Source organism: Taurulus bubalis (genome assembly GCF_910589615.1).
Source record: "Taurulus bubalis genome assembly, chromosome: 17".
In the NCBI taxonomy this organism is placed as follows: domain Eukaryota; kingdom Metazoa; phylum Chordata; class Actinopteri; order Perciformes; family Cottidae; genus Taurulus; species Taurulus bubalis.
Genome location: NC_136605.1, coordinates 20,756,237 through 20,780,759, shown reverse-complemented (window position 1 = coordinate 20,780,759; position 24,523 = coordinate 20,756,237). Strand labels below are relative to the sequence as shown.

General features: G+C 42.3%; 1 protein-coding gene across 1 annotated transcript in view; it reads right to left on the bottom strand.

The window, feature by feature from the left end:
• scn4ab (sodium channel, voltage-gated, type IV, alpha, b) overlaps positions 1 to 22,859 on the bottom strand; it is a 29,636-nt gene extending 6,777 nt beyond the window's left edge. The window contains exons 1-21 of the mRNA XM_079232806.1: positions 22,751 to 22,859; positions 11,896 to 12,079; positions 11,499 to 11,636; positions 11,111 to 11,238; positions 10,780 to 10,860; positions 10,160 to 10,288; positions 8,825 to 8,916; positions 8,468 to 8,740; positions 7,797 to 7,860; positions 7,570 to 7,711; positions 7,248 to 7,448; positions 7,060 to 7,168; positions 5,892 to 6,130; positions 5,399 to 5,470; positions 5,030 to 5,131; positions 4,564 to 4,920; positions 3,603 to 3,786; positions 3,151 to 3,392; positions 2,285 to 2,393; positions 1,492 to 1,646; positions 636 to 809 (exon numbers count right to left, since the gene is read on the bottom strand). Of these exons, the coding sequence (XP_079088932.1) occupies positions 636 to 809; positions 1,492 to 1,646; positions 2,285 to 2,393; positions 3,151 to 3,392; positions 3,603 to 3,786; positions 4,564 to 4,920; positions 5,030 to 5,131; positions 5,399 to 5,470; positions 5,892 to 6,130; positions 7,060 to 7,168; positions 7,248 to 7,448; positions 7,570 to 7,711; positions 7,797 to 7,860; positions 8,468 to 8,740; positions 8,825 to 8,916; positions 10,160 to 10,288; positions 10,780 to 10,860; positions 11,111 to 11,238; positions 11,499 to 11,636; positions 11,896 to 12,027 (3,123 nt within the window). The 5' untranslated portion in view covers positions 12,028 to 12,079; positions 22,751 to 22,859. The remainder of the gene's footprint in view (positions 1 to 635; positions 810 to 1,491; positions 1,647 to 2,284; positions 2,394 to 3,150; positions 3,393 to 3,602; positions 3,787 to 4,563; positions 4,921 to 5,029; positions 5,132 to 5,398; positions 5,471 to 5,891; positions 6,131 to 7,059; positions 7,169 to 7,247; positions 7,449 to 7,569; positions 7,712 to 7,796; positions 7,861 to 8,467; positions 8,741 to 8,824; positions 8,917 to 10,159; positions 10,289 to 10,779; positions 10,861 to 11,110; positions 11,239 to 11,498; positions 11,637 to 11,895; positions 12,080 to 22,750) is intronic.
• Positions 22,860 to 24,523: the final 1,664 nt, after the last annotated feature.

The following is a 24,523-nucleotide window of genomic DNA, read 5'->3' as shown; positions in this document are numbered from 1 at the left end:
CATCACACATCCTCAAAAACCTGGTGATGACATCACACATCCTAAAAAAAACCTGATGATGACATCACACATCCTCAAAAACCTGGTGATGACATCACACATCCTCAAAAACCTGATGATGACATGACACATCCTAAAAAACCTGGTGATGACATCACACATTCTAAAAAACCTGGTGATGACATCACACATCCAAAAAACACCTGGTGATGACATCACACATTCTCAAAAACCTGGTGATGGCATGACACATCCTAAAAAACCTGGTGATGACATCACACATTCTAAAAAACCTGGTGATGACATCACACATCCTAAAAAAACCTGGTGATGACATCACACATCCTAAAAAAAACCTGATGACATCACACATCCTCAAAAACCTGGTGATGACATCACACATCCTCAAAAACCTGATGATGACAGCACACATCCTCAAAAACCTGATGATGACATGACACATCCTAAAAAACCTGATGATGACATGACACATCCTAAAAAACCTGATGATGACATCACACATCCTCAAAAACCTGGTGATGACATCACACATCCTAAAAAACCTGGTGATGACATCACACTTTCATACTGTTGCTATGGTTGCTATGGTTACCAGCAGGTACTCGTGCTCTTACGTCTACGATGAGGAAGTCCAGCCAGCACCAGGCGTTGGTGAAGTACGTCTTGAATCCGTAGGCGACCCACTTGAGGAGCATCTCCAGCACAAACACGTAGGTGAACACCTGGTCGGCGTACTCCAGGATCGTCTTGATGACCTGCCGCTTCTCCAGGTAGATGTCCTCAAACGCCTGCTCACGCACACACACACACACACACACACACACACACACACACACACACACACACACACACACACACACACACACAGTTCATGTCTTTATGTCTTTTTTATGTTTTTTATAAAAATATTGTCTTGCCTAAATCATCTCCTCATGATACTGGCCACCTCTAGAAAAAATGCCTACATCCTGAGTCCTAAGGTCCTAATCTTTCTAAAAAGGTGTCGAGGAGGCTTTTTTTATTTTTGAAAATTTAAATTTTTTTCGCAAAAATATTCTGAAAAGAATCATAAAATAACACAAGTATTAGAACTCATTTGGGGTTCCTACAACTACTGGAACATGGGGGAAAGAGGTGCAGTGTTAATAAGGGTTAATGAGGGTTATTAAATGTTAATAATGGTTAATGAGGGGTAATGAGGTAAAGATAATCTCACCTGGGTTACATGTGGCTGCCATGTTAGTAATGAGAATCTCAGCTATGTCACAAGCCATGTGGTCAGCTCATGAGCCTGCTGCGCTCGGCCATGTTGTCTCCGCAGGTTAGTAATCACACCGCATGCATTCTTGAGAACCAATCAGATCAGACCTGCTCTGGCATGTGATCACATAAAACAGACATTATGGAATATTCAAAAACAAATATGACATGAAAGCTATCATGTATAAATCAATAATCTCAATCATTTACCAGAGCTCCACTGCTCATCAGGATCATGAAAATGATGAAGGTCTCAAAGTAGTTGTGTTCTACGATGCAGAAGCAGGTTCTCCTGACGTTAGCCCAGACCTTCCCTCTGCTCTGGGACGTGTCTATGTCCAGGAATGGGCAGCGTCTGTAACACTCTGGAATATATACAAACAACAAATGTTGTATTTGAATAGTTATATTAGAGTGTATGCATTTCACCTTCTGTCTTCTTCTGTGAACCTGACGAGATCCTCTCACACTACGGTACATTCATATCCTGCTTTAAACACAACCTACCTCTGAATCCTCTGGAGTCCTTTTCTCGATTTTACATAATTTCTTAAATTCACCTTTTTAAAGGCACTTCCATATAATAGATATGCATGTGTGTTACATCAAAAATTGCAGAACAATCTCAGTTCTATATAACGAGGCACCATTTTCCTAAGGCACAAGTGTAAAGAGATAATATGGCCCTAAAACTGAAAAATTGACACTCGGTTTTTGAAAGTCTTCATATCTTCATGTGGACGAACTGTTTTGGTGCTTGAAATTGGTTTACCAAAGGCCTTTGGTTCACAGAAGCAGTGGAATATATGAATAAAATGGTAGATACATGTAAATAAATGTCTAAAACCAAATGTTTTATTATGTGGTGGGGATGGATGTGCTGGAGTGGCGAAACACGTCCTTTTCTTCAATACCTTTTTCATACATGTCGTAGGTTGTTTTACAAGTTACACAAAAGTGTAATTGTGTGTGTGTGTCTGTGTGTGTGTGTGTGTTTCCGTACGCTCAGTGAAGCAGTCCTCAGGTGTGTTCGCTTCATGCTCTTCTTCTTCTCCGTCCTCGGGAGCTTCAGGAAGTTTCTGAACGGTGCTGCAGACCGACGACTCGTCACACTGTACGAACATGTCAAACAGCCTGCCGTTGATATTCATGTTCATGCCTGATACACACTACTTCTGTTCACTCTCTGAACAGCAAGGTTTTATCAAATTAGGTTCATATTTCCAAAATCCATGTTCCTGCTCTGGCCAAACTTGTCCTGAATGCTGCAGAAAAATAAATAAATTTTATTCTCGAGAAGAATTTAACCTTTTTTTCAAACTTATTAATACCTGGGAATCTGGCGCTTGCTCTAAACCGTTCAATACTATACTATATAGAGGCCTTTCCTCTCAAAAGTCACAGTATTCTCACCATCATCAGTCCTCTAGAACTGGTCATGGTGTGACCTTACAATACTCACAGGACTTATAAGAAAAGACTATGGTCCCAGGGAAGGAATTGGTTTCCTGTACTGTAATAAAGCATCTATTACACATGCAATGCACGACTTGTTAAGATGAAATATCGCCCAATTCTGGCAACTTAATCTACAATTTACCTGCACAAATCGTCTAGTTGTATTTATGTTCCAATATCTTGTATTAACTTCCCTTCTATTGAGTCGTCACTGTAAATAAGAATTGCTTTTCAATTGACTTACCTGAATAAATAAAGGTTAAAAATAATAATACTAATAATAATAAATGTAAAGCATGTTCAGAGTTCCATCTGAACTTGACGCACTAGAGTTCAGTTTGCCGCAATAGAATAGAATAGAATAAAATAAATAGAATAGAATAAAATTAATTTGAATAGAATAATGTTCACATGGGAGTGCTTTTCTTCGTCCTCATTCTCCTCTTCGTCCTCTTCATCATCATCATGCGTCTCAAAGTCGGACTCGGCCTCGGCGATCGGGACCATCAAACGGGGAATGATGTCATAGTTGCTTGTCAGGTTGCCATGGTTATAGTCGAGGGACTTGACCTCTGACACCGGCTGGCCTGAGGTCACAAAGCTCAAAGCTAAAACCTCCTTCGTCGTCCTGTTGTCTTCCTCGCTGTCGATCACTAACAATGAAATTCACAAACATGAAAAATCTGTAAATTGCTTAAAATGCATTTTAAAGAACTTCAACCATTTGAAATCAGAGTGAATATTTCATTTGAATATAAAACAAGCAAAACACCTGGAACACTGAGTAAATACTAAACAGATAAATACATACACAAGGAAATCAATAAATAATGTATTTGCTGTAGTTCCAGGTCTGGTCTTACCGGTGTGGTCTGGGCCAACATGATTGGTCCAGATTTGCTCCAGGATCCATTTCTTTACCCAAGCCACACCCTGACTGATCCTGTTCATAGCGATCTGCAGATTGTTTTCTCCCTCTTCTTCTGGAGCCGCAAGGTTATCACCACTAAATGAGCTCAGCAACAAGGCCAGGAACAGATTCAGGACCTGAAACAAGACCAGGAACAGATTCAGAACCTGAAAGAAGACCGGGGTCAGATTCAGAACCTGAAAGAAGACCAGGGTCAGATTCAGAACCTGAAACAAGACCAGGGACAGATTCAGAACCTGAAACAAGACCTTGATTGGTTTAGAACTGTCAGACCTGGTTTTCAATGTATTTGTTCCCCATCAGGCTCGTTCAAACCCCCAACCTTTGATCCCAGACCTGGATCAGTTTGCTGCAACACTGATCCTGACCCATTAAAGGTTACTCGCCACAGTTCATCTACTGGTAATGTGTTTGTCCGAACCACCAAATGTTCTCCTGAGGTTGGCCCTCCCACAACCTGTCATGCATGCATACGTGAACAACGTTATGTAGGAGTTCCCTCATCCCAGCTGTGTTCCGTTCAACCAGTGTTATGGGGATCGCAAATAGCGTAGGTCAAAGCATAGCTTGTGTTTTCTGGCATCCAAGCAGAGGCTGGCAAACCCCATCTGCAGGTGTCGCATGTGTAGCAGCCACAGTGGCACTGGCGGGTCGGTGGCTGCCATGAACCCTAGCGCTTGCATGATGGTCAACGGCCCCACCGTCGCACCCCGCTGGTCTGCAGGTATTCGGGTAGGCACCTCCTGGTTGTTTGGCTACATTCATGCATAATTTCAGTGCGTGAACACATGCTTGTGATTGGAGGAAAGTGTTACCAATAGAGTCTAGTACAAGGCGTAGCTTGTGTGAGTTCAGGCTCAGGTCAGAGTATCTTTGTGCCTACAGGGACTCACCACCAGATTTCCAATGACGAGGACCATCATGAAGACAATCAGACACATGGTCTGACCAGAGACCTCCATGCAGTCCCACATGGTCTCAATCCACTCTCCACACAGGACCCTGAAGATGATGAGGAAGGCGTGGAAGAAGTCAAACATGTGCCAGCGGGGAAGTTCACAGTCAAGTGAGATGCGACAGACGCAGTCTTTGTAGTTCTTCCCGAACAGCTGCATGCCGACGACGGCGAAGATGAAGACGATGATGGCCAGGACCAGAGTCAGGTTTCCCAGAGCACCCACCGAGTTCCCAATGATCTTTATCAACATGTTGAGGGTTGGCCACGACTTCGCCAGCTTGAACACTCGCATCTTGACATGAGACAGGCAGGGAAACAGGTGAGAAAACAGACAGGTAGACGGACAGGTAGACAGTAATCTGATTGGTTTAACACATAATGAGTGATGATTTCACACTGACCAATCGGAAGGAGCGCAGCACAGATAAGCCCTGGACGTCAGCCAATCCCAGCTCTACCAGACTCATGGTGACAATGATGCTGTCAAAGATGTTCCAGCCCACCTGCAGCCATGGCAACAATGACAGAAACGTGTTACCACGGAACGAGCTGTCATGACCACTGAATTGAGCTGCAGTTGAAAAGTACGAAAATGGCGTCTTGTGTCTTTTTCGAACTTATTCTTGATCTTGATTTAAAATGTCATGAGGTGAAAGAACTTAGGAAAAGAAAAAGATGAAAACAACTTCCATACTTCGGCTCATTTCACTCACTTTTCCAAACATAAACACTATTTGACCGAAGCACAGTCAACAAACAGGAAGTCTGACCTGGAAGTAGTTGTACGGGTCCATGGCCAGAAGTTTGAGGACCATCTCCGCTGTGAAGATCCCTGTGAAGACCTGAGGGGGATCAGAGGTCAGCAGAAAAAGCTTTACACCAAGGCTATTAAATGAATGGGGGTTTGTCCAAGTTTCCAGTAGAACGAATGGTGGCCAATATACAAAAGAACATCATGGAATAGAAGCATTTTTTGTTGAAGATTTTTTCAATAATTTCAGAATTGTAATTCTCAGCCATGAGAATTGAATTGAATTGAATGAACATGACTCATCTGATATTCGACTGACACAGCGATGTGATGGGAAACAAGATTAATGTTGACACTCCTATTGACTATGTGACACAATGGAGAACAGAAGTCTCTTTGTGTTATATAATACAGTATAATACATCATGGGGTTCGATAAAACACAGTTCGGGAATGAAGACCACGCCCCGAAAAGAAACAAACTCTGTGACTGGATTTTCTTCATCACTGACCAGATTTCCAATGCTCAGAAGCTCCTCAAACTCATCTGTCATTGGATAATGCTCCATGGCCATGAAGACAGTGTTGAGGACGATACAGATAGTGATTCCGAGGTCAACAAAAGGGTCCATGACGATGATGTAGAGATAATGTTTGAGCCTCCGCCAGCAGCCACAACAGTTCCATTTCAGGAAGATGTCGGCAAAGACATACCAACATGGAGGACACGGCCTCTGGTCGTCTGCAAAGTCTGAAACACACAGCAGGTTAGAGAGGATTCAAATTGAAAGTTGTTGTTTTTCTCCTTTTCTGTAAACGCTCGTTCCAATAACCGATCGGTACGCCAAATCGATCGGCGTATCGATCGATTTCGTGTATCGATCGTTGGTCATGCCCATGTTGCTCTCATGTGTTCAGGAACACAGTGTGGTGGAGGGTTAGGGTCCCTACGGTTAGTGTTAGGCTCTGTTGTGTCTGTCTTCATGGTGTTCACTTGATTTTCAGTGATAGTTTTCTTACAGGACTGGTCAGGGGCGACTGTGGCTCAGAAGGTAGAGCGGGTCGTCCCCAATCAGAAGATTGACGGTTTGAACCCTGGCTCCTCTGGTCAATGTGTCCTTGGGCAAGACACTTTATCCCAACAAGGTTGTGCCATCAGTGTGTGAATAGGCAGGTGGCACATTACATGGTAGCCTCTCCCATCAGTGTATGAATATGGGTAAATGATGACATTTAAGAGTAGACTTTCCTCTTTGATAGCGCTTATAGTTAGAGTTGGTTCAGGTTTATAGTTAGGGCTGGTTCAGGTTCATAGTTAGGGCTGGTTCAGGTGTATAGGTAGGGCTGGTTCAGGTTTATTGCTAGGGCTGGTTCAGGTTTATTGCTAGGGCTGGTTCAGGTTCATAGTTAGGGCTGGTGCAGCTGTTTGGCATTGGCAGAGAAGATTTAGCAAATGTTGTATGGGCTCAACCATCATACCCTGTACTGTTCGTCACACAGATGCATGTTCCTTACAAATGGGGCACCGTTTGAAAGGGAAATAAACAGGCTTTCCAACGGTATACCATTTATTGACAAGAAGCTTTGTTAAAGAGAAATAATCTACCAAACACAAATTTCCAAATTTCTTGTATGTACAGCTGTATGTTTATCTGTCTGTGTGTACATGTATGTGTGTACCTTCCATGGCAGTGTGTTCTTGGTCGTGACCCTTTGTTTCTGCAGATGAATTATTCTTATGTGATGCTGCATCTAGTTCCTCTGAGAGCTGAGCCCTGCAGGCCGCCTGCTGGAATGACAAGAAGAATAAGTGTTGAGCTGTGGGTCTTCACCGTCAGCTGATTAAATGTTATTTCATCACATCAAACCTCCTCCTCTCTCTTCTTCAGCATCTCCAGGATCTGAGCGTACTCTTCCTCCTTCTGTTTGGCCTCGGCCATGGTGGCCTGGTTCTGCTCGGCGTACGCCATGGCAACCACGGCCAGGATGAGGTTAATAAGGTAGAATGAGCCGAGGAAGATGACGACCACGAAGAAGATCATGTAGGTTTTACCGGCTGCTCGCAGTGTCTGCAGCCAGACAGATGGGTGAGAGGCAGACGGGTGAGAGGCAGACGGGTGAGAGGCAAATGTCAGTCAAAGTCAAAGACCAGTGACGATCAGTTACTACTGGGACCAGTTTGATACTGACCAGCTGGAACAGGTTCTCCCAGAAGTCCTGGGTCATCAGTCTGAACAGAGACAGGTACGCCCACCCAAACGAGTCGTAGCTCGTGTATCCGTAGTTTGGATTTCTCCCCGCTTTCAGACAAATGTAACCCTCCGGACAGACCCTGAAATCATCATCATCTTCATCACATCTTCATCACATCATTGTCATCATCGCCATCATCATCATCGTCATCATCATCAACGTACCCGGCATCAGAGCTGTTTCCACACAACAGAGCATCAAGTTGACCTGGCAGGTAGTAGTAGTTCTCTATCAGACAGACAGACAGAGAGACAGACAGACAGACGCATCAGTAATAAGTTCACTAAATATGTGAAGCACAAGCTGGTCTATACCCTACTTAACTGAAGCTGGTCTATACCCTACTGAAGTAAAGCTGGTCTATTCCCTACTGAATTAAAGCTGGTCTATACCCTACTGAATTAAAGCTGGTCTATACGCTACTGAATTAAAGCTGGTCTATACCCTACTGAATTAAAGCTGGTCTATACCCTACTGAATTAAAGCTGGTCTATACGCTACTGAATTAAAGCTGGTCTATACCCTACTGAATTAAAGCTGGTCTATACGCTACTGAATTAAAGCTGGTCTATACGCTACTGAATTAAAGCTGGTCTATACCCTACTGAAGTAAAGCTGGTCTATACCCTACTGAATTAAAGCTGGTCTATACCCTACTGAAGTAAAGCTGGTCTATACCCCACTGAAGTAAAGCTGGTCTATACCCTACTTAACTGAAGCTGGTCTATACCATACTGAAGTAAAGCTGCACACCATTACAGTAGTAGTCCTATTATATGTACCTTGAAGAGGTGTTTCATGAGGTATATTTGTGGTAGTAGTACCTGTATCATACCTGGGTTGTTGATGTACTCTGAGTAATCAAATTGGCTGCTTCCTGTGTTGTTGCTTTGGGTGTCATTGCCATGATCACCAGTACCGAGGTGGGTGTCAGAGGTGTGGTTGCCAGGCAACAGCGGTGGTACCAGAACACATTTCTGGCGCAGGTTTCCCATAAAGAGCTGCAGACCGATCAGAGCGAAGACGGCCAGGCAGAACACGGTCAGAATCATCACATCAGCCAGCTTCTTCACTGATTGTATGAGCGCTCCGACAATCGTCTTCAGGCCTGGGGGAAGGGGGGGGGCGGGGGCATTAAAAACTAACTGTCCAATCGGAGTTGTAAACTAACACAACAGACACACAGACTGACCAGGGATGACTGTGATGGTCTTCAGAGCTCGAAGAACTCTAAACGTTCTCAACACAGAAACATTTCCCAAATCTACAAACTCTGTCAGGTATCTGAAACACAGAGAGCCATCAACATCATCATCATCATCATCATCATCATCATGGAGAAAAATCACAATACCGAACAGACAACTTCTAAATTAAAAAGGTGTGATGTTAACTGTTTTAAATAGAATAAAGTAGTAATCTCTGCACATCAAGGGTGCAACTTTTATGTAAATGTGATGATCTTGTGACGTAAGGCCGACTTCCTGTTGCTAATAGAAAAAATTGTTTCACACATTTGTTTCTTGAAGACTGGATTACTGTAACTCCTTATTAGGCTGCTCTAATAAATCTCTTAAATCTCTCCAGTTGATCCAGAATGCTGCAGCTCGTGTACTAACTAGGACAGGAAGAGAGATCACATTGCTCCTGTATTAGCTGCTCTGCACTGGCTCCCTGTAAAATCATATTACCCCACTAGAGAGCTTATAGTACCATATTACCCTACTAATGAGTTTATTTATAGTACAATATTACCCCACTAGCGAGCTTATAGTACCATATTACCCCACTAGAGAGCTCATAGTACTATATTACCCCACTAGAGGGCTCATGGTACCATATTGCACCATTAGAGGGCTCATAGTACCATATTACCCCACTAGAGAGCTCATAGTACCATATTACCCCACTAGAGAGCTGTGCTCACTGAATGTGGGGTTACTTGTGGTTCCTAGAATCTTAACAAGTAGGCTAGGAGCCAGAGCCTTCAGTTATCAAGCTCCTCTTCTGTGGAACCAGCTTCCACATTCAGTCCGGGGGGCAGACACAGTCACCTCATCGCTCTAAAAAACACGTTTCGGGAATATCGGACCAACTATGTCCAAACTAAGGCCTTCCACACATTAGGGGTGCTATGGAGTCTAAGCACAAATAAACCCGATCGCTCTATGTTCTCGCAATGTTCACAGGCTTTGATGTGTTCGCACAGTGTTTTGAGTTTACAAGTTTACAATGTGTGTCAAAGATACGATTAGGAGGCGCTAGACAGCCGATGTGCCGCGCTCAAACCTATTTATGACATTGAATCAAAATATTGTCAGGTCACTTTTTATGAGCTTTCCTGCATCCCGAGCCCCTGGAGAATGTGATTGTACATCAGAATAACAACAACAATGACAATGACAAAAACAACAACAACAACAATCATAATCATAATCATAAGCATCATGTGCTATGGCTCTAAATAGGTTAAAGTATGTGTATTATTTATTGTGTCGATGATCAATAAGTGTGTTATGAATATTACGCCATGCTGATGACCATGAAGTCCAGCCAGTTCCAGGGGTCTTTCAGGAAAGTGAAACCACCGACACAGAATCCTCGGGACAGAACTTTGATCGTCGCTTCAAACGTGTAGATGAATGTAAACACGTATCTGTTCAACAACAGAAAAATACGTCAGACATTGACACATAAACAAACAAAAGACTGGAATTGAAACTATAGACGGAGAGAGAGCAAATATTTCTCTTGACTGATGACATAAACTGTCAGTGCGCCCTAGAGACTGCAGCAATTAACCAACTTAACAAACTAATCACATCCTGTGTTTTTATGAAGCCCATCGAGGATAGACTTAATGATGGAGGATCATCTGCTGAGGCTCTGCTGAGCCTTCTTGGTGAAGAACAGGTATCGTTCCACAGGAAAAAGGGTGTCTCAGAATTAAACTAATCAGATTGATCCAATTGATCAGAGAAGTTAATGTTTATCAGTCTGTCAATAACAAGATCAGTAGTTAGTGGCTTAGCATCTGTTGTTCGGATCAGCCGTCGGACAGCGAGTCTTGCTGTGTGTATTCTCATGTGTGTGTACTTATGTGTACTCTCATGTGTGTGTACTTGTGTGTATTGTGTGTTGACTCACTCCACAGTCTTGCTCCACGGTGGAGGATCACTCAGAGTCATGAAGGAGCAGTTGGCCAGAATCGTCAACATGATGAATAAACTGAATAATGTTTGGGTTTTAAGGAGCACAAAACATCATCAAAACATCATCAGCTGATCATTAAAGAGTAGCCTGTAAATCAAAGCTAACTGTTTCATAAAGGATATGAGTCTCCATAAAGGTTATGAGTCTTCATGAAGGGTATACGTCTTTATCAAGGTTGTGAGTCTTCATAAAAGATATGAGTCTTTATAAAGGATATGAGTCTTCATAAAGGTTATGAGTCTTCATAAAAGATATGAGTCTTCATAAAGGATATGAGTGAATGAGGATCTTGATGGCGACGGTCCTCAGCGGGTTGAATGGATTCAGCAGGTAACAGGCCGACTCAGCATTAAACCTGTAGATGACGTTTCCTTTACCAAGCACGATGAATGTCTGCAGAGAGACAGACAGGTCAGAAAGACAGACTCAAAGAGACAGCTGAGAGTCAACGAGACAGACAGGTCAGAGAGACTTACAGCAATACTTATTTATTACATTATTTAGATGATGATTGAAACCTTCACTGAGACAAATAACCTAAAACTGAATCAATACATTATCAGATTTACTTTCTAATGATAATACATTGATTGATTTATTGATTAGTCCTCGGGCCACAGGGAATATCTTTGGTCAAAGAAAGAAAGAGGGACCTTCTGTGAAAGGTAAAAGGGATCCAGCTCCTCCAATGGGGTGTTGAGAAGCTCAGGGGGAGGGTCTCCGTAGATGAATGGGACGGGCTTCCCGGCCTCCAGGTCACTGGCTGGTTTAGGAAGATTTTCCTCCGCTATCTGTCAATAAGAGACGGGATTAGTTTTTGAGAATTTCATTCATGGTATCTTATCATTGTGATCGATCCTTTGCTAAGCCCCGCCCCCTGCTGACTAACTGCACGCCCTGAATACATATTATCTCATGTTTGGACAAACATAAAAGAGGAGCACACAGAAGGGTCTACAACATGCATTTTAAGGATATATCCAAAAACCAGCCTGAAAATTAAGAAAATCTGAAACAATTGCATGAAAGGCGCATCAATATTTTTGGTACCTCTATCTTCTTCTCCTTCCTCCTCTGTCGCTCCTTCTCCTCAACTTCGTAGCGTCGATTGACTTCCTCCAGCGAGGCCGGCGTGAAGCGTCTGAAGACCTCCGAACCAACAGGGGGCAGCAGAGGCGCCATCCTGGCATTATGTAACGCTGCTTGCACTCCGCTGTCTTGTAGCAATCGACTCCTGCAAGGAGAGAGGGGGAGTCCAATTTCAGCCCAGTAACATGCCAGTTTGTGAAATAATCACCGAATGGACACTTCCTTTGTGTTGCTCAGGATGCAAACAATGGTGAATGGTAATCGACTGTTCTTGTATAGATCTGATCTAGTCTTCCGACCACGCCGAGCTCTTTAACACTACTTCTCATCACCCATTAATACACTGATGGGAGGAGCTACCATGAAGGTTTAATTTGGTCCTAAAAAGAGTTTGTGTCCCTGTCCACAAAACCGATAAATTCCTGACTATTTTCACGACCTTCTGTGAGACTGTTGGAAATGTACCCGACACTGAAAGAAAGTCACAAATCAATTTTGCATCGTCCAAAAATAACAAACACCTGAAGAAAACAAAAACTTAACATTAAACACTCCCAACCCTGGAGTCTTATCACTCTGTGGCATAAAGTACACATGATCTCTGCTCAGAGTTCCTGAATGCTTTGCAGAATTGGACCAATTGAACATCTTGGCAGCTTTTGAACCTCTCCTATCAAGACCAGAACGCAGGCTCCCGTGAATGGACGAGCAGGGGGATTAATGGATGAATATTGGGTGAAATTGCACAGTGGATAAAAGTCTAAATAAACCTTAATCACTCATTCAGTTCAAGGTTACAAACAGCATGAAGAGGGATTCCTCCCTCTGAAACCTTTTACGGTCCATCCCTATAGTTGAAATGGAAATACTGCTCAACAAATAAAGATTTCTTCAGTTATCTGCAATTATGTTACTTCATTAGAACCATGACGGTCACTGGATTTTATCTGAAGCTCTCATGTCGACTTAATGAGCACCTGGTCTGAATAGACCCAGAGTTAGATGGTAGAATGACTGAATCAATCTGGATGGGGAACTCTGCATTAAATATAATATATAGATGGATACAACTTAACTTTGCCCATCAGTTCGATATCACTCCATTTAAATGGCACCAATATAACTACAATATTTGGCCCTGTTATTTTCTATCGAAAAGAGGGAAGGTGTTCGCAGTCCACTCGGCAGCCCCCTAAACAAAAGAGGTGTTGTCAGGTGGTGATGTCCTATCCAGTGTTCATGGTGTTGACTTTCAGTTGGAACGTGGAATTAATAGTTCTAACATTTTACAGAGTTAGGGTTATATATTTAGTTCAGATTTAGTTTTTATGGTGTAATTACATCCATCAACCTGCAGGTTGTTCATCAGAAAATAAACTACGGCACTTAAACTGATCTTCACACACACACACACACACACACAAACACACACACACACACACACACACACACACACACACACACACACACACACACACACACACACACACAGTCTCTGGTGTCTTCATCGTTGCCAGGGTTGACCCCACCCTTGCGTTGCCATGGCAGCAGCAGCTGTTGCGAGTCATCAGTTTGACCCTTTGGTGTAAAGTTGCAGTCGCTACGATGACCCAGCTCATTCCAACAAACACACACACACACACACACACACACACACACACACACACACACACACACACACACACACACACACACATGCATACTTAGGGAACCTTTGGGGACATTGCACAGACTTCCATTCATCTCTTGGAATTAGGAACGTGTCATGGAGCTAAAGTCAGGAACAGACTCACTTCCTTCACTCTGATCAACCGCTGACTATATGTTCCTTCACTTGTCCCCTCTATTTGTCCCCTCTCCTTGTCTCCTGTCCCCTCTCCATGTCTCCTCTCCTTGTCTCCTCTCCTGGTCTCCACTACGAAACATGGAGGGAGTTGTGGCTTGAAAGGATTCATTCACACCAATTCACACACCCATTCACAACCAGGAGGCAGGAGGCAGGAGGCAGGAGACAGGAGACAGGAGACAGGAGACAGGACCGGTCCAGACACAACCACGATCCATGGTAACTTGAGGCGAGGAAGCACAGAGGCTCCGGGTAGAAGTAGAGTTGGTAATGTGCATTGAAGAGACATTAATTCATCCAGAAGGAGGGAGAGGAGAGGAGAGGAGAGAGTAGCTCAGTGTATCCTCAGATGTCCCCCAGCAGTCTAGGCCTATAGCAGCATGTCTAGGGGCCGGACCAGGACAGACCTGAAGCAGCCCTAACTATAAGTTATCAAAGAGGAAAGTCTTAAGTCTACTCTGAAAGTGGAAGCTGATTCCACAGAAGAGGAGCTTTGTAACTGAAGGTTCTGGCTCCCATCCTACTTTTTAAGATTCTAGGAACCGCAAGTAGCCCTGCATTCAGTGAGTGCAGCTTTCTAGTGGGGTAATATGATACTATGAGCTCTCTGGTGGGGTAATATGGTATTATGAGCTCTCTAGTTGGGTAATATGGTACTATGAGCTCTCTAGTGGGGAAATATGGTACTATCAGCTCTCTAGTGGGGAAATATGGCACTATAAACTCTCTAGTTGAGTAATATGGTACTATGAGCTCTCTAGTGGGGAAATATGGTACTATACACTCTCTGGTTGGGTAATATGGTACTATGAGCTCTCTGGTGGGGTAATATGGTACTATACACTCTCTGGTGGGCTAATATGGTACTATGAGTCATTTGAGTTTTTAAAATCCTTTTGGAAAAAAATCCTTCTGAAAATCAACCTTTAGTTTTTTTTTAATCAAACTGTCTTCATCAAAAGGATTGACTTTACTACAAAACTGATTAGTATATTATCCTGTCTGTCTGTCTCTCTGTGTGTCTGTCTGCTCAGTGACTGCTGGTTCCCACAAATATTAGGCTTCAGGCAGCTAAATACAGCAACACACACACACACACACACACACACACACACACACACACACACACACACACACACACACACACACACACACACACACACACACACGCACACGCACACACACTCAAGGGTTAGGGACCCTCCATCCACAGCTTTAAATATCTTATCAACAGATCACTGACATCCAGAAAAGATCATCTGTACACTCAACACCTTCTGTTGTGTCCCCTCCTGCTCTTGTTTTACACCACTATCATTGTCACCATCACCATCACCATTAATCACCACCATCACCATCAATCATCAAGGTCAAGGCACCGTGGCACTAAGCTACGGTTGCTAAGCTCACATACACTGACTACATGACAGGGCTTCATACTAATAAATGGATTCACGTTTGCGTCTCAAACAAAGCTAGCGAACACTTTAGCAAACGTTAGCTAGATGTGGCTAACGTTTGCAGCATTTGTCAATTAAAACAAGCACCGCAAAACTGTGATTATGAGCATGATGACAGACATGTATCAGGCAATCGACAGAAGTTTGTATAAAGTTGAGAGCCTCTTGTTGACCAAAACAAATGCATGTGAAGCGAGACAGATGAATATCTGATCTAAATACAACATATCTGAAGATACAACTGAATATGTGACGAGAGAAGTCTTACTGTGTCCAGTTGCTGTTGGTTTGACCACTGCTTTAAACTGAATGTGTGTGTGTGTGTGTGTGTGTGTGTGTGTGTGTGTGTGTGTGTGTGTGTGTGTGTGTGTGTGTGTCCATCACCCACATGTCATTCAGCCTCTTGTCTTTGTGATAACAGGCGCCACACAGAGTCTGAGACAAACTGCATTAATGTCCTTTTTCACCACAAGATGGCTCCAGAGAGGATTAGAATGAATAAAAATGGTACACAGAGTACACATTTCAACCACTGTAGGTCTTTTAATGATTCAGCCACAATTTAAAAAAGGCTTTGATCTTTAGTTCAAAGAGTCATGTTATTAATCTGACGATCAGCTGACCATTTGTTTGAAAGCCTCTGTTTCCTGGTCTTTGTCTCCAAATCAAGTTCCTCTGAGCTAATCTAACAGTTTCCCTCTGCTCCCAGCCTTTGTGCTAAGCTAAGCTAACAGTTTCCCTCTGCTCCCAGCCTTTGTGCTAAGCTAAGCTAACAGTTTCCCTCTGCTCCCAGCCTTTGTGCTAAGCTAAGCTAACAGTTTCCCTCTGCTCCCAGCCTTTGTGCTAAGCTAAGCTAACAGTTTCCCTCTGCTCCCAGCCTATTTGCTAAGCAAAGCTAACAGTTCCCTCTGCTCCCAACCTTTGTGCTAAGCTAAGCTAACACGTTCCCTCTACTCCCAGCCTCTGTGCTAAGCTAAGCTAACAGTTTCCCTCTGCTCCCAGCCTTTGTGCTAAGCAAAGCTAACAGTTTCCCTCTGCTCCCAGCCTATTTGCTAAGCAAAGCTAATAGTTCCCTCTGCTCCCAACCTATTTGCTAAGCAAAGCTAACAGTTCCCTCTGCTCCCAACCTTTGTGCAAAGCTAAGCTAACACATTCCCTCTACTCCCAGCCTTTGTGCTAAGGTAACAGTTTACCTCTGCTCCCAGCCTTTGTGCTAAGCAAAGCAAACAGTTTCACTCTGCTCCCAGCCTTTGTGCAATGCTAAGCTAACAGTTTCCCCCTGTTCCAAGGCTTTGTGCTAAGCTAAGCTAACACGCTCCCTCTACACGCAGTCTTAGTGCTAATCTATGCTTAACTTTTCCCTCTTCTACAAGCCTTTGTGCTAAGCTAGGCTAACAGTTTACACTTGCTCCTAAACTTTTTGCTCAGCTAGACTAAAGGTTTCCCTCTGCTCCTAGGTTTTGTGCTAAGCTAGGCTAAACCTGTCATCTGTCCTGGTGTCACAAGGATCAAAATTATCGTCTGACTAAGTTTATTTAATCTTAGACTTTAAAACAACAGTCTTCTTTCCTCTAGGGGACAGAGGTGACTCATGACACACAATCACACTCTCTCTCTCTCTCTCTCTCTCTCTTTCTCTCTCTCTTTCACACACACACACACACACACACGCACAAACAGCTGTTATCAGTGTTGTTCTTCCAGCAGTGTGACGCTGTGTCACACTGATAGAGAAAAGTCATTCTGCTTTAATGCGCATGTGTGTGTGTGTGTGTGTGTGTGTGTGTGTGTGTGTGTGTGTGTGTGTGTGTGTGTGTGTGTGTGTGTGTGTGTGTGTGTGCGTGTGTGTGTGTGTGTGTGTTAGTGTGCGGGAGGGGGGCTGCAACTGTAGACTGCAGAATGCTGTTGGACGCAGTCAGAGACGCCAGGCATTTCCTCTCTCTCTGTTAGCTCTCCACACTAAAATAAAATGATGTGCGAGTGTGAGAGAGTCAATATTCATGAGTGTGTACTTTTGTATTCTGATGCTTTGGTAAAAGAAATGTTTTTACTTTCATGCCAATGAAGCCACATAGAATTGAAAATGTAAATTGTGTTTGTGTGTGTGTGTGTGTGTGTGTGTGCATGTGTGTAAGTATGCGTGTAAGTATGTGTGTTCAAGTGCTAGAGTGTCCTTCATGACGTGAATGACACACTCTTGAAGTTCAAATGATTTCAGTAAGTATTGACCATGAAATTTGTTCACATGAGAAAAGAAGGCTAATTTGTTCTGTAAATCTTTTAATCTGTAAAGCATAGTTTATAAAATGCTGTATAAATACAATTATTTTGAATAGCGAACTTGTCAAAAATATATAGTTACTGATATAATAACTACTGTGGCTCAGTGGCGAGCAGGGTCGTCAAGTGTAAGACACTTAACCCCAAACGTACCTCCTGGAGAGGGGCCTGACTGTAGTCTTGTCTGGAGTTGCCCTGTGTACCTAAGAGCAGTGATTCTTTACCTAGCGGGTCAACAAAAACATTCTGTCTTTCACCTGTGGGCCGCGAGGGCCGTGGGAACGCATATGTTAGGAATTGAAGACACCAGAAATATAACTGTTATCCACAAGACGCTCAGTTACAATATAGTTTCCCACTACTTGGTGGGGGTAATGCATCAGTCAGTTGTTTAACAAGCTCCTATATGCAGAAGAAGACACTCAGCCAGCCGCTAGCCTTTAGCGAAAGTTATAGAGAAGTATTTAAAACAAAGTATAATCCTGACTTTACAAAGCTTTGTGAACGGAGGTAACAAGGCGGAGCCCTGAGCCTGTGTGTGAAGTGTGAGCAAACGCTAGCCTCGCTAGCTAACGCAGCAATGAAGGCTTCAAAGCTAAAGTGGCATCGAGAGACCAAACATCCAACGCTCGTGGCAAAGCCGGTGGGATTTTTACAGGGGAAAGGACAATGGACTACAGATGCAGAAAAAGTCTGTCGCCGTCCGAGTCCAGAAGTACGAGGTGTTCAGTACTCAGTGACATGGCCACAGTAAAGAAGGCTGAAACCCAACCTTCTGCACACAAACAGTTGCCCAATAACTGTGCACACATATTCTCCTAAGAAAGTAAAAACCTCACTTTTACTGTCTTAAATATTCAGGTTTGAAGTTTATTAACATTTAGGATTATCCAAGAGCACTGTAGTTGTTCAATAATACAATTAATCCTCAAAAAAAATACTTTCCTAATAGTTGTGCACAGTGTATTTATTGTATTACCACATATCATTTTATTTATCAAATTTCAATTTGTTTTTCTTTTTTTTTTACTCCCCCTTGTTTTTGTAGAAAAATTTAATTATTAGTTATTTTTGTGTTAATACGCCTGACTTGAGCCTTTACATTAGTTATTGTATTAGCTTGATTTGTTCCATGACTTGTTGTCCGTGCAGGTTTACATGTGTATGTAAACCTAAATGTAAATGTAATCAATACATGTCTTTGTGATGATCACATTGCATCATGTCATTTATTTGACAAGGTTTTTGCTTGTTGAACTGTAGATAGATTTGATTTAGTTATTGAATACAAATCAAACCAAGAGTGAGATCAATTAGTTAATAAACCAATACAGGGTTAATATTTGAATTGGGAAGCCTCTGTCAACTCCCACACCACCATCAACTTTGCTGACAGAGTCAAGGTTAGGGTCAAAGTAGCAACCAGATAGGTGGGATCAACCATGAATATTAAAGCTTTCCTTATCAGGACCCGCTGCCGCTTTTTATAGCTGACATATTATCCTAAACTGAAGCTAGCGCTGCTAATCCGACTAGCTAAACGGTATTTGTTCTTGCAGGCTGTTAACCTTTCAGTGTGACCCCGCTCAGTGAGCGGTTATCCTGATCACAGCCACACTGAGCTAAATCAGACTGCAGCAGTTGTTGGTGGCAGCAGTTGTTAATATCTGATCCCTGATCAGCTTGTTGAACGTAGTCAGTTGACCTATAAATACTGAGTGTCTGACATCTTATGACATCTTCCACCGAGGTGGAATATGTCCTAAGATCAAAACAACTCATCTCCTTACCCTTTCTCTAAGGCTGAGCATACAGAGGAAACTCATCTCTTTACTCTATCTCTAAGGCTGAGCCCTACAGAGTAAACTCATCTCCTTACTCTATATCTAAGGCTGAGCCCTACAGAGTAAACTCATCTCCTTACTCTATATCTAAGGCTGAGCCCTAAAGAGAAAACTCATCTCCTTACCCTATCTGTGGGGTGACTGTGGCTAAGTGGTTAGCATGCCCATCTTTCAATCAGAGGGTTGGAGGCTCTCTAGTCCATGTCGTTGTGTCCTTGAGTAAGGCACTTAACCCCTAATTGCGCCCAGTTGCTGTGTCTACGGTCTATAGAGAGCAAAAATGTAAGCTGCTTTTATATTCTGTTCAGTAAAAACATGCCGACTCCATCATCGGCTGCAAACAGGTCTATCTGGAACAGGTGGTGGAGAGGAGGACACTGAAGACATTAATGTCCATATTGGACAACCCGGACCGCCCTCTCCACCACCTGCAGGGACAGCGGAGCACTTTCTCCAAGAGACTCATTCCTGCCCACGGCTATAGGACTTTATAATAAATCACCTCTGGCCAGATCCTCCCTCAATTAATCAACATCAATAGCCCTTGCACCGCTTCTGTTGTTTGTTAGTCACTGTATATACTTGTATACACTTCATATACATTGCATATATTTTGCATTTTTGCACATTCTTTATTGTTTCTTTTCTAAATTAATATGCTCTGCTGTTTTGTTGTATATATTGAGTTCTGTTGTATATATTGAATATGTTTGTGTCTAAACGCTTGCTACTGTAACAAACAGATTTCCCCTTAGGGATAAATAAAGTATACATCTATCTATCTATTTATCCTAAGCAGCCATTGTAATAATTATATGAGTAGTATAATACTGATTGGCCTTGTATTAACAGAGCCTGATTCAAACTACTTGTTGCTACTTTACTGCTCCAGCCAATCCATTTTTTTACTGGGTTGCAGCTGAAATAATACGATAAATATTGTCACCCATAAGAACACTGTTACGCCCAGCTGTCTCCCTCCCGCTCTTTTTCAGGTTAGCCACGCCCACTTCCAGGACCTGCAGCATCTGAACTAGGGCACTAGTGTGCAGACGGGGATTGAACCACCGACATTAGAGAGAATGCATGTTGAACACTCCCGCTTCACTCTTCAGATCCAAAGGTTGCCTCCTGGTACTGCAGCCAAATGTTTGACAGCATCTCCGATCACAAGTTACAGCTCCTATTGTCCGCCACAACCTGAACTCAACAAACGTTCAGATTCACGGCTACTCCATGTGGACCAGCTGTATGAGACGTTTGGCATTCGATGACCGGTTGATACCCCAACTCAGACGCAGCTAGAACTGATCAATAATCAATCAGCACTGTGGTTCCGTCTAACTTAAGAGCAGATCCACTACAGCCCTTTATCGGAGACAGAATCCAGCAAAGGCCTTACAAGCAACCCACACACCTTCAAAGATAGGAAAGGTCTGAGGCTTATACTCAGCACCGAAACCTGGATTTCTGTAAAGACACAAACTTCTCAGGCAGATCCGGATATTTATTCTATTGAACCTTGTGTTGTCTTCGGGTCAAAATGACCCTGTATATGTATGTGTGTTGATGGGTCATTTTGACCCCAAGACGACACAAAAAACGGGTACTTCCAATATGTTAACGTGCTGTACACAGATGAGATAGAATTGGAAGTGGATTAGTATAAGTGATCAGTCCATTTGAAGAGAAAACTAAACATCACTTCTATTCAGAAACCTTTGATCGGCAGGCTTTTCCATAGACCTTCATCATTATGATAAAGAATACACTTGTGAAATCCTGGATAAAGAAATATCTTTGAAACATTTAATAACAATTAATCTCATTTGTTAATCAGCATGTTTGTTATAAAATACACAATGCAAGACCAATCAATGCTCTGGCTGCAAACTGCCTGTTGAAAATCCAAAACTAATTTTCATCTATATTTAATTCCTAGATTAAACTCTAACCCAGCACAATGTTGGAGGGCTGTAAATGGGAGATTGCATCTGTGAATCTGGTTCTAATAACTTTGAGGAATTAATATGAGGAGATTTGTTGTGCCTTTAATAAGCATTTTTTTGCAGCTGGCCATCAGTTTCATGTTGAGAATGTGAGAGACGTATTGCCCTCTCGCTGATTACTTTGTGTGCCACGGTTCTCAGTTTACCTTCTAGCCTTTCTTGGGTTCGGGTCAGTGTTGACCCGAGTGTTGTTTATGTAGGACTGCATTCCATTGATTCCAGGAACTCCACTGGAGAGGATTAACTGGACCTGTGTTTTCTCAAGCTCATTCATTACAGAGCAAATAACACACATATTTAATTGTTCTAAATTAGCAGGAATATGTTGCAGTGCCTGAAGAATAGCTCCTGTGGGTCCATTGCACAAAGGTGGAGATAGAAATGAAGGAATAACTATCAAACAATCCTGTTGAGGGAAAATCCTGTAATCTCTGTAAATACTCAAGTTATTCTTTATTATCTCGTAAATTACAAATAACATACAATCATATATAAGGCCTGCTCGAGATAATGATGAAAAAAATAACTAGTGCTGCCCTTTTAACCCTCCCATTGTCTTGGGGTCAAAATGACCCGTAAAGACCTCTCAAAAGGGTTAGAATTATGCATTGCTCTTTAGATGATGTTGTAATATACTTCAAGTCAAGGAGTGTCCAGTCTTTGGTTTTACTGGTAACAAAAGGTGTTCTTCAGAGGTGACTTTTGAGTGTTGTCTTTATATATTACATTTCTCTCAATGATATTGTCTCAATATTGAATGGCGGTCCATCTTTATGCTGATGACACCGTTGTGTATTGTATGGCTGACTGGGTTTGGGTTACTAACTGTTGGACAACATGCACTTGTTAAAATATTCACTCAATCATCTGCACAGAACCGCAGCTACTGAGTGTGATATTGAGATTTATGGAGTATAAATATCTTGCCATCTGGCCTAGTGAGAAATCTACGTTTGAACCCTAACCTTGCCCTCAGATTCATTACTGGTGTTAGCTCTGATACTTACCATTGTTCCCAGTGTCTTGGTTGGCCTTGTCTTGCAGAGAGCATGATGGTTGTTTATTTATTGGTCAGCCACCTCCTCACATCGCAATAAAGCTGGAAGTTTGGTGTCTCAGACGCCTTTTCCTTCATGCACCCTGATTTATGGAACAACCTTCCACACACTTGTTTTATTTAAAGTTTCTTTCATTCTGGTTCTTGTAGATGACCTGAATGGTAAATGGACTGTACTTATATCGCTCTTTTCTAGTCTTTACACTTTCCACAGGATTCATTACATACGTCAATGTCATAAACATCAAAGACTTAAAACACACACACACACATACACACATGCACACAGTTGTGGTAAACAGATGATGGTCAAGGCTTACCTGCTTCTGTTGTTAATTTACCAAATTATTCCAGAAAATATCAGTCTGCGCAGAGTGTCTGTCTGTCTGTCTTACTGTTTAACTGTCTCTCTCTCCGTGTCTTTCACCCTGTCTGTCTCTCACTCTAATGTCTGGTGTCTTCTGGCCTCGCCTTGCTTTGCCTCTCTGACTGAAACCTGAGAGGTCAGGTACTGTGTCGTGTCATCTCTCTCTCTCTCTCTCTCTCTCTCTCTCTCACACACACACACACACACACACTAGTCCTACTTCTGATAACAAATTCAGACTTTGATTAATACAAATAAATGCTTTATTTATTTATTTTGATGATGGGAGGGCTGAGGAGTGATTAATTATATTTAATTGACACTAATATTGGTTAAAAACAGTTATATTGATTTTTTCAGAATTTTATTTGGAATAAAATGTGTATTTTTCAAAAATGAAACTTTTATACCATATGTTGATCATAACTATAAACATCTAGCATGATCTGAGCATGATTTGATCAAGGTTCCCCAAAAAGGCCTTCTCGAGCCGCCCCCGAAAATCGTTGATTAACTTCATTTAAATTGGGATGTAAATTGCTGAAATACAGTAAAGCCTTGTGGGAAGAATTCTATCCGAACAAAAACAGAAAAAATTACCGCTAAGTTTATGTTATTACATAAACCCCGTAACCTTGCCGTCATTTCCGGGCCGCGGCCGTAACGTTTCACTAGATTGTCAATAAGTACACTCTACAAAGTTGGATAAAAGACACTTCTTTGTAACCCTACGAGCTTGTAAGGATCTAATTAAGTATGATATATCCTTGTGTGTAGTATATTAGCACCTGAACAATCCAAATGCGGCCAGACTTCTTTTTTCTTCCGTGATCGTGGGAGGTTTCTTATCACGTGTAACAATTGTTAAGCAGAGATTTATGCAAATTACAATACCCAGCATGCCCCAAACCAATGGTGTTTAGACATAAAGGCATAAACATGAAATGCCATTAAATAGACATAAACCTTTACATTTTTTAACCGAACAAAACAGTTTTTTGACTAAAACTCCATGGTAATTCCCCAAGGTTTTGAATTTTTCCGGTCATTATCTTTACAAAAAGGGGTCTTACAACTCTGTAGGTTGTGGTTTAGGCCTTGGATCATGAAGTTGGAAAAACTCGGGGTTGGCTCGAGAAGGCAATGTTAAATATTTAACTGCAAAATAGTAATGTGTGTTTGATACTGTTTTTTTTTTGCATTGAACCATACTGGGATGTTTGCTGGAATTGATTAGATGGCTCTACCAAAAAATGTATTCCACCAGCCGCCACTGGTTGAAACACTTTACCTGTGTACTGGTTGCTCTGGTGGTGGAATTGGGGATTGGTTTGGATTTGACCTTTGCCCTCACTAAGAATTCCTGTAGATTCTTGTTTTTCTGAAATACTGGCATGATACTATACTCTTCAAGCAGTTTAGAGGTATTACTCATTCTTTTAAAGTTGTTCCTGCATTTGTTAACTAGGTCCATGGACGGTGAGTACGTGGTTATAAAGGGGAGGTTAGCTCCCTCTCTACAGAAGGACCTAGAGCCCCCCCTGGTGGACAAGGCTTGGAACATAATTTGCACCGCCTGAAAGAAGTCTTCAGATCTGGTGCATATTCTGTGGAACCTAAGCAAGTGTGCCTGTATGAGGCCTGCAAATGTGAGCTTCGGATGGAAGCTGGTCTTGAAAAGCAAGGCATGAGTGTCTGTTTTTTTGAAGAATACGTTTATGTCCAA